The sequence below is a fragment of the Camelus dromedarius genome, chromosome 23 (assembly GCF_036321535.1).
Source record: "Camelus dromedarius isolate mCamDro1 chromosome 23, mCamDro1.pat, whole genome shotgun sequence".
Taxonomy (NCBI): Eukaryota; Metazoa; Chordata; class Mammalia; order Artiodactyla; family Camelidae; genus Camelus; species Camelus dromedarius.
Genome location: NC_087458.1, coordinates 15,895,836 through 15,914,786, shown reverse-complemented (window position 1 = coordinate 15,914,786; position 18,951 = coordinate 15,895,836). Strand labels below are relative to the sequence as shown.

At 34.6% G+C, this 18,951-nt stretch overlaps 1 protein-coding gene across 8 annotated transcripts in view; it reads right to left on the bottom strand.

Moving 5' to 3' along the window:
- Nucleotides 1-18,951, bottom strand: part of DCAF6 (DDB1 and CUL4 associated factor 6) — a 119,221-nt gene that overhangs the window by 34,501 nt on the left and 65,769 nt on the right. For 4 of the 8 annotated variants that reach the window (XM_064477959.1, XM_031435829.2, XM_031435828.2 and 1 more), the window contains exons 11-12: nucleotides 18,641-18,811; nucleotides 11,539-11,598 (exon numbers count right to left, since the gene is read on the bottom strand). The exons of 2 other annotated variants lie outside the window; for them this stretch is intronic. In XM_064477959.1, the coding sequence (XP_064334029.1) occupies nucleotides 11,539-11,598; nucleotides 18,641-18,811 (231 nt within the window). The remainder of the gene's footprint in view (nucleotides 1-11,538; nucleotides 11,599-18,640; nucleotides 18,812-18,951) is intronic. 2 more of the 8 variants (XM_031435831.2, XM_031435832.2) reach the window with 1 other exon arrangement.

The following is an 18,951-nucleotide window of genomic DNA, read 5'->3' as shown; positions in this document are numbered from 1 at the left end:
CACTTATTAAAAGAGAATCTGACAGAATCTCTGTTCTAGCTTTTATCCTGTGAGATGACAATTCACAAGATTTAAAATACAGATCTGTAGTAGAAAGGAAAAAAGATTCTCTTCAAGAGATGAGACGCCAAGCCCATGAAACTAAGGAGTATCAATTCTTATGTCTTCACTTCTACTTCATAAGAAATCCTCTCCTATAATATTAAAGTGTGAACCAATTATAAAACTGGGCTACCAAATGGTAAAATCACTTTGTTTTTGTACTACTTTGTTACGACTATGTCCTTGATATAAACAGCAGCTGGAAAAAAAATTAACAACTCGTTACAACTTTCAAAGATTCAGTTTACACTCAATGTGTTAGAGAAGGTATTTTACCAAATGGCATTCTGATAAAATAACTGAATTAACAGATCTTTAGCTTACATAAAATTATCAAGAGCAGGGCTTCTAAAACATCTGTCCTCCCCTTGACAATCTTTGAAAAATTTGCTGTTAGCCATTTATCCACATATGATTTTCCCTTTAGTTATGTTGCTGAAATGTTTGCCCCACTGCTGCCAAAACCACAGTCATCTGCAGGCATCTGGAATTGGTGCAGACAGACAGCTGAGAGACTGAATGATCAAGGAAACTAGGTAGATCTGAGGACCCTTCTTTCATTATCTCTCACAACATTTTATAAAGTGCTTTGCTATTTATTTTTCTTTTAAAGCAAAGAAGGAATAGAAAACAAAAGCAGGTGTAAGAATTGTAGGAATTTCTTAGCTCTGCCTTGCTTAAAGAACTGTAAGTTTTAAGAAACCATTTAAATGCTATATCAAAACTTCTGTTTTGAGTAAAATTAGAGACAGCTACAGATACTTGCAAACCATGACTTCAGGAAAAGAGTAAACAAAAGAGGTGAAAATGGTGTAGAAAATAGCTACCAAGCTCCAAAAGCAAGAAGCTTCCTGAGATGCTCAATGTTAATGAAAGCCTTCTTCCTGTGTTATCTATTACCAAGTTATTATTTAATCTCTCTGAATATAATCTACATATTGCAAATCACGTGAAACACAGTTGTATTCATTTAATTTATAAAATGCCTACAGCTGAGAGAATCGGTTCGGTTGTTAATGAAGTCACCAGCCTGGACTAAAACAGCCCATCACTCTATTTCTGCCAGCTACAAAAACTTCAGACCCCCGAGTCTGGTTATCTCCTTGTAGACCAGACCGCACACAGTGTCTCTGGCAGAAAACACTGCACAGCGCGAACCTAGTTTCTTCAACTGAACTAGTAATGGGAGTATATAGCCAAGGCTTAAAATTCATTTCCTACCCCTGTTCCAGTCTACTCTTCCTCGTTTAATACTCCTCTTGTCAATCATATAAAACCTATCAAGTCAAATTTTCTCAGAAAACGTAGATCCCTAGCTTACTAGTAGATTGACAATTTATTTCTGACAAAATGCATATTTTAAGATAAAAAGGTCTACCAAAAATCTACTTCAAAGAACTAAAAAACTAAATTTGTTTTATTACTTCATTTGAAAAAAACATATTTGTAACCATTTTAATTTCCCCTAACTTGCTCGATGTGTTCAAAGTTAGATCAGCAAGCATATTCTAAAAAACTGCATTATTCAAAGTCTTACTTACATAATGCACAAAAATATATTACAGAAATAAATTTTGCTTAACAAGGAGAGATTTTAATTTAAGAGCCTTAGGGTTTAGAACTTCACCAAACCTATTGGCTTTATACAGAAAGCACCATCAAAATAACTAAAATTCATTCAGCAGTACTGTGTCTGAGGATATACAAGTGTCCTTTGTTAAACCTTTGTAGCATGTATTATTATCTCCATTTTACAGATGATGAAGCTGATAATGAGTTAGATTTTTTTTTCTCTAGTTACCTAAGTTTCTTTCTATATGAAGTTCCTACTTACTATACTGTCTTGGAAATAACTTGAATACACAGTAGTAAATAAGACTGCCTAAACAAATATTTTAATTAAGAAATATCAACTGTTGTTGTTATTACTCAGAAATGATGTGTAATTCGTATCAACAACTTTAATATAACTGATAAAAGTTCTGGTAGCCCAAATTGTCAGTTTGGCATAAGAGTATTGGAAATTCAGGCTGGATCTTTTTCCTGGGCACTTAAGAGGTTGAACTGTTTCTTCTTTCTCAAAAACACTACAGAAGAATAAAATTATCTGCAGTGCATTCAGCACAAGGGCAGTGTAGTGGGGAAAAAAAGAAATCACTTTTAACTTGTTCTACACTGCTAAGTTTTTAGATGGCCCTTCACAGTCACAGTCATAATGATAATTATTAAAAACAAATGATGATGTCAGTAGCTAAATGTGGTCTCTATCCAAGCAAACTACCACCTATTTAAAACACATGTTTCATAAGCATAGTAACAGCCTCATAAAAATCAAGACAATATACTGTAAAAGACTTCATTTTTCAGAGGTAGAAGTGAATAGTCAATAACATGGGACTCTGGAAACCAAATTTTAAAAATCCTTCCCAGAAAGAGCCCTTTCAGATTAGTGCACTGGGTCAGAAAAAAAAAAAAAAATCTCAGACTGGGCTGGAATATAATTTGAAAGCAACTTCTCTGAGCTTTATTTAACTATGTATCCTCTAAGTCTTTCACAGTAAGAACCGTAAACAAACTTTTTTTTTTGGTAATGCATGTGTTTTCAAGCAATTTAATCTGTTCATTTCAACTATGAAATTATAATCATTTGTGATTCTAAAAAAAAATGACCAAAGTAGACAAAAATGCTATCTTGGTAACTAGGTTTGTATATCATGTAACTAGAGATATGGATGTTTGGACTTTAAGCTAGGATATGCTTGGATACCAATCCTACATACAAATTTCAACAAAATAATCAAAATGAAGATAATTAAGTAGAATATGGCCACAGTAGTTTGTTTAGAACTACTATGCCCAACATTTTCTCTGCTGCTTGGTCACTATTACAACTCTATAATCATTCATGAATCACCTATAGTAGCTCAGAAAACCTCTGGATCATACAGAAGTGACACAGTTTTTACCCAAGGGATTTTCTGTTATGTAACGAACTTGTCAACATTTTTCATTCCATTGTGCCAAATGTTTAAAGTAAAAATCAAATCTAAAAGGAAACAAAATATATGATAAAATCTTCTGAAAAAATGTTGACACATCAATGATAAAGCTCAACTGTCTGCCCAAGGTTTGCACCGTAACTTACTTGGCATACGTAGAAGAAAAGGCAAATTTCTTAAGTATAGTTTCTAGACCAATGCAAAATTTCCATTTTTATAGGTCAGGAATCTGTCATTTTTCTATAAACCTCAGACTATCAGATACCCAGTTCTCCCAATTATTTGTATAAGGAGGTATATTCTGATTCGAAGTGTAGAAACTGTTTCTAGGAGTAGATTCTCAACAAAGAACACCCACCCATCACGTAGGTGTCTGTGACGTAAGGCGTTTTATTCTAAAATCTAGTGTTCTAACTAGCGCAATCTCACTTTATATAAAAGTTAACTACTTATGAAAGCCATAACCAAACAAAGCGCAGCTTTAGTACTGATATTTACTAAGAAATCTCTCCTATATAATCTTTTGGAAATAATATTCTAGTCAAGTTTTCTTCTTGACAATCAAAACTCAACCTCTGTATCAATAGCAAAAACTTTAACCAAAGATCTTTTTTTCTTGACATAACATAGAAATGTGAATGGAACATAAACATGGGATCAGGATACACAAAGATTCAGACTGTGCCTGATTCCATGTTCCCTCTGATATTTTCAATTTATAGGTTGAAATGCAGCAGTTACTTACTCGGCTTGCTTTTCTCACTTTAGAACTGTTAGTCTTACATCCCTCTGTTCATAAAAGTCTTCTATTCCTATTTCACTTTCATTTTGAGGGAGAACAAACAGGAAGAAAATAACTAAAAGACACTAAGTAAAGACGCCTACCCTATGTGGCACATAAACCCTGCCAAAATTCTCATCCAGTATTTCTTTTTCCTTGACTGTTTCCTCAGTTATAGTCTCTTTCAAAAAAAAAAAAAAATCAAACCTGTCTGTCATATACTGATTAAACAGATTAATTAACATGACAAAATGTGACTTCTAGATGAAAAGGGAAGAAATGAGGTCGACAGCTTAGGCGCACATGCTCTTCGACCGCTTTCCCTTTCAGTTACTATCCTCCTTGCTTGTTCTGAAATGCTTTCCTTACTTCTCATTTCCATTTCTTCTTCTACTTAACCTTCTTCCTGTCTTTATCAATCCAGGGAAATTGCTCACACTAATGATTGATTAATTTAGTGGAGAATTTTTTTTTTCTTAGAGCCCATTTACTTGCCCTCTTTGCACCAGTTAACTCTCTTGTATTTGAAAATTTCTCTTCTCTTGATCTCTGACACCACACTGTCCTACTTTGCCCTCTGCCTCTTTATGTAGTTGTTACTTCTTTGTCTCCCTTATCAGCACTCCTCTAGAAAAATCTTTAATTCTGGAATTTTTTCTGACTTTTTTTTTTTGTTTTGACATTTTAGATGTCTCACTTTTAACTTTGTCCTAGTTGATTTCATCTACTTTCCTGGTGTCAGTGATCATCTGTACACACAGAACTCTCCAATTTACCTCTCTAGCTCTGGCATCTCTGCTAAGCAGCATAACCATACAATCAACGGCCCAGTAGACTTTCCCACTTGGATGCCTCACACAGACAACTCATACTCAACATATTCAAAACTAAGGTTGTGCTCTCCACCTCCTTCTACACATCCTCTCCCCTATCTTACTCCTCTTCCAGGGTTACCTATTTCAGGAAGTATCCACTCAATTGTACTCAGTCAAAACTAGGGAGTTACCCTTGCAGCACTAGAAATGTCACCTGCTAATCTCTATCATTACCTCCCCTAAATCACCACAAATAAATGTATAAAATCTAAGTCAAAAGATTGCATTTACTATATACAAGCAAGTTTAAGACACACTCTGGCCCTGCTCCCTCCAGTCAGACTGCCATTGCTAAATCATCCTCATACAGAAACTCTGGAGTTGTTACTGCAATTTATACTCTGGACTCCTCTTCAATCCCTTGCCTCATTCTATATATCATCAAATCCTGATTACACCCTAAGTATTTCTTGAATCTCTTCACATATCTACCTTACTTCTGTCATCAGGTTAAAAATCCTTATTTCCAGGAGAACCTCCTAAGTGACTTAAGTCTCTAGTCAATTCTTCATACTCTATTCAGAACGAGCCAGATCAGGCCATATTTCCTATTTTAAATCCTTCATTAGCTTCCTATTGCTCTTAAAATAAAATCTAGAACCTTTAAATGCCCAACAGGTCCTTCTCAGTCTGGACTCTACCAATCTTTTGAAGTTATAGCACACTCCAGCCACACTGGGATTCTTCTAGTCATTCTAATGTGATTATCTCAGAGCCTCTGCACATGCTGGTCATGCTCCCCTTTACTCCCTTCTCCTTGACCTAACTTACTCATACTCACTTTCAGATGATAGCTAAAATGTCTCATCCTCAGGAATGCCTTCTTTATAAGGCCCCCTAGCAGAAGAGATACACACTCACTCTCATATGTTCCCCACTGAACCTTACTTCATCTTTTATAACACTCATAAGACTGATATTCATTTTTTTAATCAACTGTTAGATGAGGCAAAGCATAGTGGTTATGATCACAGACACTGGAGCCAGGCTGCTTGGATTTGAATCACATTTCTAACACAGATATACAGTGTGTGGCCTTAGACAAGTTTCTTAAACTCTCTTCACCTCCGTTTCCTCATCTGAAAATGAGGATAATAATGGTACCTGCTGTGTAAGGTTGTGATGCGGATTAAGTAAATCAACATATAAAAACTGTTCAGAGTAATGTCTAGTGCAAAGAAAGTGCAATTTAAGTGTGGTGTTGTTATGGTTAATCTATTATTATTATTATTATTATTATTATTATTATTATTATTATTATTATTATTATTATTATTATTATTATTATCACTGTTAATCAAATCTATGTTCCACAAACAGGGAGCACTACCTTCATTCATTCATGCATCCTGGTGCCGGGCCCAGTATTTGCCACAAGGTAAACAAGCATTTAAATATTAGTTGAATTAATGAAACAGACATACAAATATGGCTCCACCCTCCTTGTTTCACTTGTTTTTACCTATTTCTTGGAGTCTTGGTTTCTTCATCAATAAAATGAGGATCATAATAGCATTCACCTCATTAAATTACAACACATGAAATATAACACATGTAAAATTCATTCAGCTATTCACATACAAAAAAAAAATCAATAAATGTCAGCTATTTTATCATAGACAATTTTGAGTCAGAAAACAATTTAACTGGAAATATAGATATTGATCTGGTTAACAGGAGAGGAGAGCCAAGTGAGCATATGCAATAAAAATTAAGTAGTGTTTAACTCCCAAAAGTTCAAATACATCACTAATTGCAAGAATCTACACTAAGTAGTTGGGGAAAGGGGGACTAACTACTTCATCCTAAGTATCTAAGTGATTATTAGTTCTAAGGAATACGAAAAATCCAGAATGAAGTCTAATTTCACTAATTTTTCCCTAGAATTTAAAGCATAGTATTTACAGATATATTTTCATGTGATGAATATCAAACTTATACTTCCCATTAATACAGTAGGCTTCAATCATCAGATATTTATTTAATAAAAACTAGAGTTGCCAAAATACATATAATGGCAATTTAAAATATTGCTTGATATAATATTGTCAAGATGATATTACTAACATAAAATTTCAACTTGGTGATGGTATAATTTTAAGGGAATAATACTTAATGCATGATAGGTCCAATTTTTCCACTCCCAGTCTACCCTAATAGCATTATTAAAATCTGTTTCACTCGTTTCTGATCATCTACAAGTCTCTTTCTGTACAAACATTTCATTAACATTAAAAGAGGTTTGGCTTATATAAAATAATATAGTGGATAATTAGCATTTATGTTTCTAAAACCTACAAATTAGCATTTTTATTTCTTTAAATCTAGACTAGAAAATGAGTGCCTGAAAGATGCCCAGCTGCCCACAGGTGTTAAGTTTCAAACTTAACAGCATTATCAACTTTCAGTTAATGACTATCAATGTAAGGAATATAAAGCAACTTGCTTTAGTCATGACCAAAATTTAAAACTCAGGCAAAATTATTTTCTTATACCCTCCCCAAAATTTAATCTTAAGATCATATGTTTCTTTTGTTGTTGTTATTGTTTTAACAAAATAAGGAGAAATTTCTGGCCTAAATACTAGTTTTAGTAATAGTAAGAGAAATACATGTCAGAAAAGGATTTTTTTCCCTTACAGTACAGTAGTTATAATACTGAGATACAAATAAAAGGAAAACCACAATTCATTAAAATACATTGTTCAGACGAAACATGACAGGTATCACTGTAGCTATTCAAATAGTTTCTAATTAGCACAGAAGGGTTTGACAACTCTGTATACAGAGCCCTAAATCTGAAGAACAGTGGGAAGTACTTCATAACAAGATAAAAACAATGTGCGTGCTGTACACTTATTTCCCTATTACTTTATTTCTTTAAAAATTTTTTTGATAAAATAAAAACTATCAAGGCAACCAGGCAGCTGCATTCATGATCTGGAGGTTTAGACTAAATGTATTTGTTTATCAAATGTTGTGCTTTTGTTAAAAATTCAAGATAAATAAGCAAAAACACTGATTACAAGCAACCAGTTCAATAATGTATATATAATTACTGAAAAAAAATGTTTTCAGTGAAACAAGTTAACTATAACTTAAAATTTTTTATCCTGTTAATCCCCCCCAATAAAGCTAGAAACCTGTAACTACTACGGGAAATTATATTAAGCAACATGTAAAAGGGCCTGGACACCTGGAAGATGAATACTGCCAGGAAAGTATAAAGCTGAATTAACAATTTAAAAATACTTGAGTGTCTCTTTAAGTATGAAAAAGAAACTTAAAATATGCTTAAAATAATCATTAGCAATCTATTCAGAAAAAAAGCTTATTAAATGTCCTACTTTTTCCATTCTACAGGGTAAAACGGAAAACAAAGGTTAAAACTTGAAATAATAGCATATCTGGGGGAATCAACTATCCCCTATACCTTTAATCTCTTCTACAGAGTCTTATTTTATAAACATATTCACAGTTTTAAAATTACAACCCCCTCCCAGGCATTAGCATTCCTCTATATTTTCATCCTTGATTGAGCCTATTGAAAGAGTCATACCAATGTCTCCACTTCTTTCTTTTTTAATCTGCCTCCTCAAACCACCACTGTCTGGCTTCTGCCTCCACATATCACGGAACTGCAGTGCCAAAGCCATCATTAACCCACATACTACCAAATTCAAAAACATTTCTCTGTCCTTCCCATAGCTGGCATCATTGCTCCACAATGCACTACTAACCAGTTCCTCCCTGAACTTTTCTTTTCCTCTGGCTTTGGATGTGGCATTCTTCCTGCCCTGTCTATTTCTCTGATCATTCCTCTTCTGTCTCCTTAGCCAGATCCTTTTCTCTGCTTGCTCCTTGTGGTGTACACTTTGCTCTTTTCACTTTATCCCTTTTCCCTAGACAGTCTCATCCAATCTCATAGTTTCAACTGTTACCTGTAAATTGATGATTCCTAATTTTTAACCTCCACCTCAGACTTCTCTGGTGACTTCCAGAATCATATATCCACCCAAATGTCTATGAGATTTCTCCATCTGGGTATCTGAAGGTACTTCAAACTCAACATATCAAGAAAATCTCATGTATCTGTTCCCCACTATAACCAGCTGTTTCTCCTGAAATTCCTATGTTGGGGTTATCTATATGACTATCTATATAACCCTATCTCTTGATATCACCTGGATATCAGTTTCTCATTTAAACTAATCAGTCTCAAAGTCCTATCAATTCTATCTCTTAGAAAATCTGTCCATTCTTCTCATTTCCCACTGCTGTCACCTTGGACTGGATCCCTCATCATCTCTCACCTGGCCTACTGCAATAGCTTCTCACATGGCCTTGCTGTTTTCAATTTTACTTACTTCCAATCAACCACCTACAGTGCTGCCAAAATGATCTCAGACATAAATCTGGTCATGTTTCTCCTAAGGTGGAATAAATTCTATAGCATCCCACTGCTTAAAGAATCAATTCACTCACTCATTCAACAAATATTTACTGTTTAATGAAAACACATATGGTGTTAGGCACTGAAAATATTATAGTGAATGAAAAAACATTTAGAGAATATGGAGAAAGACAAGCAAAAAACAAACAATCCCTTAAATAAATGTCTGATTACAATTTTGACAAGTGCAGCAAAGGAAAATAGCACGTCACAACGAGGAAAAGAGGGGAGAACTACTTCAGGTTAGAATGTCATACTACTTTTGGGAAAGCAATAATATCTAAGTGAGATTTGATGAGTAGAAGCTGCTGAAAAGCATTTTTGGTGGCGAGAATAGCATATATAAGAGATTTGAGAGGGAAAGGAGCTCTGAAAGAATTATTAGAGTAACTGAAAGAAGGCCTAACTGGCAAGAGCTTAGTGAGTGAGGGAAGGGGCCAGGTCATATGGACTCTGCAAGCCAAGGTATGTATTTAGATTTATTTCAAAAGGCAAAGGGAAACACAGTTTTAAAGTTTTAGGCAGATGAATGACATGATTAGATTTACATTTTAAAAAGTTCACTCTGTATGTTGGTAGAGAACAGACTATAGCCTGAGTGGATGTGAGGAGACCAGTTAAGAGGTTATTGCATAGTTAGTCCACGTGAGCAGGATGGTGGTGGAAAGTTTCTGTTAACTTTTATAGTAGAAGTTATCTTTAGGTAATATAAGCCTGGAATGTATAAGTCTCCAGTACTTTAAAAAACCCCACTGAACAAAAAGACATGTAAAAGTTCAGGATTTAATTCATCTGGATACACTATCACTAGAACATTTCTGCTCAGAGAACTTACTACAAAATTATACTGATGATGGCCGATCATCACTCAGCTTCTGCCACACCCACTCAATAGCTGACCTTTTATATAATGTCTCCACTTAAATGACTAAAAGGCACAGCATACTTTACATGGCCAAAAAAATTAAGAACCTCTTAATTTCTGCCTCTGAACTTAGTCTGCCTTAGTACATGGCATCATCATTTACCCAGGCATTGATGCCAAAAATCTCGGAGTTACCCTTTATTTGTCCCTTTCTATCATATCCTATATCCTACGTAAATTAAGTACCAACTTAAATTAAATATAATAATCAATACAATTCTATGGTAATTATCCTGTAAGGTTAAATAAAATATGAATCTGGCTACAACCTCTCTGGTAGTATTTACATTCATATAATCTTACCAAAAAAAGATGATTTGATTAGAGAGTAGTTTTAAACAGTAGCACAATATATTATAATATAATGCTACAGTTGTGTTTTGCACCTTAAAGTAATTATTCTTCACTGTTAATACTGCTACAATAAATGTATAAAGATAAAACATGCTTAATTCTTAGTTCTCAAATTCATTTACCAATTCATTCATTCATTCTCAAGAGTAAAAAAACCTATAGCAATACTTATCATCTCAGGCCTATAAAGAATAATTTAAGATCAGAAGTACAGAAGGAGTTTTCTAATTTGCTTCACAATTAGTTTCTGAATAATTCTCCAAGATGAATAGTTAAAATTTGATCTATTTCACACTAAATAGGTACTTCGGCAATATTTCATTTCCCCAATACTGTTGACAAACGAATCATCCTGCATATGTAAACTTTCAGCCAACTAAAGCTCATGGCTCTAGCGCTAAGTTATTCTTTCTCAACTTTTTGGAAAATATTTGTCAAATCTGTCTCACCAGCCTCTGCTCACGGCTTCCAGGTCAGCTCTGTACCTCTCCTACTTCAGTAAGTGCAACTGGGAGTGGAAGCATTTTCCCCTCTGACTGGGAGCTTTGGAGCTCATCTCTGCATTCGTGACTGTATTCCTTCAAGTTAAAGCTATCAGGACTTTAGCCACCAGATAAGTGAGACATAAAACCAAGTATTATTACTATAGCAATGTAGCAATATAGAACATTTCTATGTTTAAATAATCTCTTCTAAATTAGCCACTAGGTAATATGCTAATCTCACATCCACAGTTCTACATCATAATTTTGTGATAGCTAGAATTAAAAAAATGGACTATTTTATATCCATTATAATATTGTTACAGGAAGATATTTCAAAGTTGGCATAAAGGGCCAAAGGTAGAAATTAGCTTACACAGGAAATCATCTGCATAGGCCAAGGAAGCCCTTTGTACACAATACCACCTAAGGTAATTTAGCCCGCAAAACACTGACTATCAGATCATAACCAAAATGAAATGCTATGAAAAAGTGAGAGAGAGCTTGGCTTATGCATTGCAATAAAACTATGGATGGATGGGCATAGCGCATCTCCTGTTGCACGCACCCTGTTGCTCGTCAAGTGACATGGATCCGAGCTGTTTGTTAACCACAGAAGAAGGAGAATCTGAAACAAAAATGAGATTTCAACTTAAAAGTAAGCAGCAGAAAACTGCACAGCAATGTCATGATCATCTCTAAGCGTAAGAAACAAATGTATAAGGGTAGGGAATATAAGTAAGTACTGTGGTGTGTTTCCCAAGCAGTGAGTAAGCAGGGCCGTGTGCTTAAAATGTTATTCCAGCAAGCATTTAGCCACTTTGAGAATGAGCTGACAAAAATATTCTTCTACTTTCATGCAAATACCTTTTATCAAATTCATTTAACACAGGCACAAGGTGCAAGGTGGGATAAAATTAAAACGGGGTATGTCCTCCACTAAACAGAAGATGGCCTGGTCCTTCTCAAACCCCCTCTCCAGCTCCTTAAGACGGCTTTCATTTTGGATTGGAGGATTCAAAGCATGAAATGAGATGCTTGCTACACTTTTTGCTAGATGTTATCCTGAGCTGAAAAAGGAGCTCAAGTGAAGACATTAGACAAAGAAAATGGTTTACAAGAGAAATATTCAATGATGTAATTACCATTACACAAACATAGATAACTTTGAAAATTCTATGGTATGTTGTGCATATTAAAACTGTACTGTGATGGTTTCTTTAGGTGCCTGGTGAGAAAAGGCAAAGAGAGGCAAGGAGAAGGCATATGGTCTGAGCTTCATGCTTTCCACCTTGGCTCCAAATAGAGCATTTTATTTTTATCCTTTTGATATACTGAGTTTCTGTGCAAGAACTTGTTTGATGGATAGGTTCTATGGTATAAAAGAACGCAGCATGATAAAATGGATTCTAACCCTGGTTTTGACAATAATTAGCTATGTGACATGGGACAAGGCACAACATTTTTAGGCCTAAAACTTCTCCTTCCTTCCTGGTCATCCTAGGGAGCTGGTAACTAAGAAAGGCACTGGGGAATAGGAGGAGGCGGCTACTCTTCCTGGCTTGGGTTCCAGTGTCTCAGTGGAGCTACTGGAAAGGCGAAAATGTGGATGGCAAGCATAGCTCTCCACTAAATGTAAGAATAATTCTTAGCTTCTAATAATATCTTATGCTCTAGTTCTTAGCAAATGTTGTTAATACAACAAAAACTCTGCACTTTTGTCTTGTCACCAGTTTCTATTCCTAATGGCACACTATTCCTCCCAAGGTAAATATGTTGAGTTAAGAGTGTTTTTAACTCAATACCTAAGAGTTTTCTAACATAGCCTTGATTCTTAGCAATTTTATACCACTTGATTGCTTCCACTTGTATATTTAAAAGTTTGAATCCTGCTACTGGGACTACTTGTATCCATTTTAAGTTGTCTACCTTCTGAGATAATCAGTTTGCTCACAGATTTTTGTAGTACTAGATTTCGATAAAGCAGGATTATTACTTAAATAATAGCTTTTACTTATTCTTACTTATTGCCTCTTAATCAGAACATACAGTTCAACAAGTCTGTACTACACAAAAAAGAAAGTATACAATAGTCCCACCTATGTTCTCTCTGAAGAACAGATAAGTTGGTCTTTAAAGAAAAACAAAATTATATTCTTTAAAGTTAAAAAAAAAAACAAAAATGTGAGTCAGAGTGAAATAAATATTGGAAAATCCTCCTAGAAAGTCTCTTATGAAATATTTTTTATCCCTTTGGATTTGTTATACATTTCATTGTGCACCCTCATTTTATAATTAAGACCCCTCAGGAAACTATCAGTTCTCCAAGCAATCATTCAAATACTTAATTTTTTCATAAATATTATGGAACATACAAAGCTTATAAAATAAAGTGCATTTTACAGAAGTTTTAAAATAAAATTTAGGAAGTAGTTAAGTCTCTAAAAAAAACACACACACTGATAAAGTATTTAGAATGCTATCATCTCCACAAAGTTGTGTATTTTCAAACTCTTGGAATATTTAAAATGTAAGTGAAGTTTAGGCTAAGACACAAAGATAATATTAAACTAAAAGGGCTTCCTTTTTACAATCTGTCACAGATATTGCATATATGTGAGGAATTATTTGTCACTCTTCCCATGCTGAAGACCAGTTTTTAGAAGAAATCATTCTTGATCATTGCTTCTATTCTATTTTTAATCTTGGGTACCATGCAACTGTTTTTTGGAAGGATAATTCTCCTGTCACATAAACATTTGAAGTAAAATGTTTTTATATTATTAGATATTCATAAATACAATACCCACAACTTGTAACTTACAGGAATACTTGCAAATATTAGCACAGTAATTATCAGAATATCTAATAATAAAAAATCAAGTATTAATTCACTGCTGATTGCTTCAGTTGTCTGCATACTCTACTCCATCTCTCTGTGAAATATCTTCTAGAAAACACTATCACAAAATCAAAATCTGATCATATGGCCCAATGACAATTTATTACAAAATCCAAGATGGCCGGTTGGCTTTTTGGGAGTGTTTATTATTATTTTTAAAGTAGAAATAAACTTTAAACAAAAAGCTCATTCAGTACTCAGCTCAAGGTGTCTCATGGATAATTACTGTATATTTCAAAAACAATTTGTGTTTTAGCTTTGAGAAAATTCTTTAGCCCCTGGACATCTTTCAAGTGCGGAGAAAAATAAGGAATTATAGTCCAATAGGTAAGAAACAAGGACTCTTTAACCAGGTTCCCTGAGTTCAAATCTGGCTTTTCCACTCAGTGATACTATAACCATGGGCAAGTTATTTAATGTCTCTAAGCCTCAGTTTCTCCACCTATAAAATGGGGATAATTATGCTATCTACCACATATTGTTCTTATGAAGATTTAATGAGATAATCCATGTAAACTACTTAGGCAGCACACAGGAAAGGGTCATTTAATGTTATTATTACTTCCTTGATTTTCAGAAACATGGTATTAAATGAAAAACAGTGTTAGGAAGCTGTTCTGAAAAAAACAGAGCATATTTCCATGTTTAAAGTTCTAAGAGACTCATAATCATTTTGCTCAGGACTCTGTCATTCAAAGTAGTTAAGGAGTAACTGCAGAACTAGGCCAACATTGCATCTAATTTACTAACTGCTTATGTTATAAACACTAAAACCATGGGTCAAACACATACATTTGAGAGGTGCCGCACGTGACCTGTGGGGGAACTGTGATCTTGTACAGAGCTTGCTTGTGCGGGACCCGGTAAATGCTGATTTTTTCCAATATGGCTCAGTTTTGAAAAGCCCTTTTTCAAAATATATTCACCAATGTTTTATACCCTTTTGGGGTATAAAAATTACTTTTTTCTTTTCCAATCGGCAAAACCGTGCCATAAAGTGAAAAAACAGTTCCTACCTGACACCCTCTCTAGGCTGGCTCCATGCTCCAGTGGGGCTCTGTGGTGGTTGGGCCAGTACCAGCAGACTCCACAGGGTGTCGTCACTCTGAGCAGGAGCCAGCAACCCATGACTTCAGGGGACCTGAAATGGAAAAAAAGAGTTGGGTTTAAAATCAGCCATATGCTGAATGCCTCTGCCATAGCTGCTTACGGCATTCATCTGGTAAAGATACATACAGCTCATTCAAAACCCTAAATGCTCTCAACTTTACATGGCTGTATCTGAGGACATTTTGAGGTAGTTATGTTAAAGTTACTATAATTAAGATAGCACATTATTATGTGTTCTACTTTAATTAGGAGTACAAAAACTTAATACAGTATTCTGTACCCCATCCTTACACCATTTCTATAAATTATGGCAGGCCACGCTATCTAAATAAATCAATAATTGGGAAACTTGAGGCATAAAGCAGCCAAATGACCTGCCCAAGGTCAGAGGCCCAGGGACAAGAACTCAGCCAGTCTAATACCCAGCCAATAATCTGATGAAGGCAAATTCATCTCTTTATGATTTAAAAAAAAAATTATTGAAAGGCTATGAATGAGTTGTGATGTATTTCCTAAAAGCCTAGAAAAAAATGCACTTTATTTTAAACTAAAGTGAAAATATTTTAAAGTACTATATACTGACTTTGAAAAATAAAAATTTTGGAAATTAGCTATAAAGAATTATCATTTACAGGTGTCAAAAAATCTTTTAGAGCAGTGGTTTTTCAAAGTGTGCTTCAGAGCAGAGATGGCTTGGGGGTGGCAAGAAGGATAAGCAGGTAGGTTGTCATTTCTAATCTCTGTGTTAAATCACAACAGTGTCACTTTTACATTTTATACTAGAACTTCCCCATGACATTCTGATTTCATAGCTGAAAAAAAAAAGGGAGGAGGACCACTGTCTAAACATATCTTAACATCTATCTTATATAGCTTATTTTAAATAGCGCTTTGAAACTGAAGGTGTCACCATTTGGTGCCTTGGAATGATGTTTTAGTTTTCAGTTGCCAAGAAATACTCGCATTAGGCCCCTTTCCATTAAAATGTTGATTATTTCTACAAAATGGCTTGACAGTTTAATCCCATTTTCCTACAAAAATTAAGAATTGTAGATTCATCTTACACTTAGCCTTTCAAAAAAACTTCTCATGAGTCCTGTATTTTGAAAAGAGAATGAAATATCTGCCAGACACTGTAATCATTCAGAAATTCTACACGTGTTAAAATTTCTTGGTTTCCAAATCACATTAATATCTCCTTTGAGTATCCTGTGACTAAAAGGTTTAAATAGGTGCGAATACAGTAGAAATATCATTTATTGACAGTATCATCACTTACTGATAATATTGTAAACATATCATAAATGTTTCATGAGAATTGCACATTCTTCTATTGTCAAAAAGTTAAAATCTAAATGTTAATTTTAGTGTTGTCTGTACTGATGATTTTAGTAGTAACATCTAGCATGAGAGAATGGATCAATTAATGTCCAATATACACATACACTAAATTATACTTATACATCATGAAGTCTAAGAAAATATTTTGCTAATTGTTATTCAAATAAAACCTATCTCCCTGTTGAATTTCATGAACTCAATTCCTATTCTGTATTTTTATAATTTGTGTGTTCTGAAATAAAGAATTTTGCATTAAGGCAACTCATCTCTCTTCATATCCAAAATTAACTAAATGAACAACACAGATAGACTTTATTAGTTGTCCTTTGTAGTAAACTAACAACACATTATATAACTGTTCTTAAAGGTCTGAATTACCAAATAGTGTTCCCGACATGGGAGGACAGATAGGATAAAAGGAACTCTGACAAATGAACCCAGGGCACATCACAGGTTCGCTTTACCAGGGCCTCATGCGAATGCTATGCTGAAAGCATATGACACGGGTGAAGAACTTCACCCTGAAGGTGAAGAGAGCAGCATACACTGAGTGATAGCGCTAAGGGCCTCTAACACTGGTCCACGTGGGCAGCCACAGGGGCTCAAGCATGTTGTTTAATAGCAATATAAGGATAACAGGTTTCTCAACTTCCAAACTGGCAAGATGTCTACTCAACTATGGCTTTTTAAAGATGACCATAAATGGACTGATTAGCAAACTAGATCCTATTTAATAAGAACGATGCTTGGAGTTGGGAAAACAGCATGTTACTTCAGAGACCATATAATCACCCTAAAGCTTCCTGATCCTAAAAAGAACTTGCTTCAATTCAAACTGATGAACTAGATATAAAGACTGAGTGTTACAATATTTTCCTCCAGTTCACAATGTACATTTCTCCACCGATAATGTAGGCAGTTTTGTTTTATACTCAATTCACTTTAATACTTGGCTTGCTATCTGCTAAATTTCAGCATTTTAGAAATATTTATACATGTAGGGACATTTTATCTTCCTTTTCATGTTGCATATTTTTACTCTTAAAACCTCAGAGCTAGAGTTTTATACATACCACAAAATCATAGCAAAAATGTCTTATTATTAAAAGATTTTTGTACAGTTAAAAAAAAAAGTCAGAGACACCTTTGCTTGACCAGTATTCCCTCTATTAATACAACACTAAAAAATCAGGTCCACAATCTGTTCCAAACGTCACACCTATGTTACAACTACTTAAATCTATTTTATTTCACCAGGATATTATATAACGTGCTTTTGTTACCACAGCACTTAGTGGAACAGATATTTATAAAGTGGAAGCTGTTCAGTTCTACCAATATCCCAATTAATTGCAAGTAACTTAATCACAGTTCACAAAGTGATTAATTTACAATTCATCACTTAGTGTGGCAAAATAAAGTATATTAAAATACTATAATCTCATTAGTATGAGAACCTAGAGACAACCTAGTTCCTAAATAAAGGTTTACAGCACCTGGTATACTGTCTATAGTACAAGATATACATGACCTACTATCCATCTTGAAAGAATTAAGCTGACAGATTATTTTATGGTATATGTTTCACTAATTCTTTCAACAAATGTTTATTGAGCATCATGAGCTTTTTGGCCATAAAAAACTGGGCCATTAAAATACTTGAGGGAAAAGAGAGTGGCACAGATTATTACTGTCATATCAGAGTTTTACAGCATAAAAACAGAAACATAAGACTGAAAGTATTTTTGATCCCTACATATCAGAAAGTTGATTATGTGTAGGAGGAATAAGTTAAGAAAATAATTGGAATTTTTTAAATAATTACAGAAGGGAATGATTGAGTCAGCATGCTAGTATGGCCAAACAACATTGTAATTCTAAAATGTAGCATTACTGGGTTTATATGGGACTAGAAATACTGGTTAACTTTCAAAGCAAAAAAAAAAAAAAAGCGCTGGGAGTCAAGCAAAGATATTTCAGCATACAGGAAATTTCAATAGAAATATCAATGCAGGCTCTAAATTCACTAGATCATTAGCTAGTAGCTCATTAGCTATAAAACATTTGCCCCTCTCTAAAATTTTACAAATAAAATAATGGACTATTTTATATTCATCTCTCTAGCAAGTACTGCTGCCAATCCGCTCCTCTAGCCATGTGATGCTAAATTTCACCATGTGCAAGACAGGGAGGGAAAAGCTGCAAGCGCATCAGCTCTCTTTGAATGGGGAAAAGGGAAGCATCTTATCACACAGCAGCAGTGTTAAAAAAAAAAACCAACTTGACCAGCTGCTTAAGGACACTTGACATTAACAACCTGAAGCATGAGGGTCCTGTGAAGCGCCCTCATGAGAAGACTGATCAGAAGTGGAAGGCTGCTGCTGGGATCGCGCAGCCAGCTCCTGCTGCCTCTGCTGCTCAGCCCTCTTAAGCCTCAGTTGTTGCAGGCGCTTACGGAGCAAAGCTATCTCAGGCCCCCTCAGAAATTCTGACACAGATAGGAAAAGAAAGGTGAAAAGACAGTAACAAAACAGGTAACAGTAAGAATTTGATTATACATTAAAGAGAGAAGGGTATAAATAAAACATAGGTCTCACAAAGGAATACTGAAAACAAATTACTCATAAA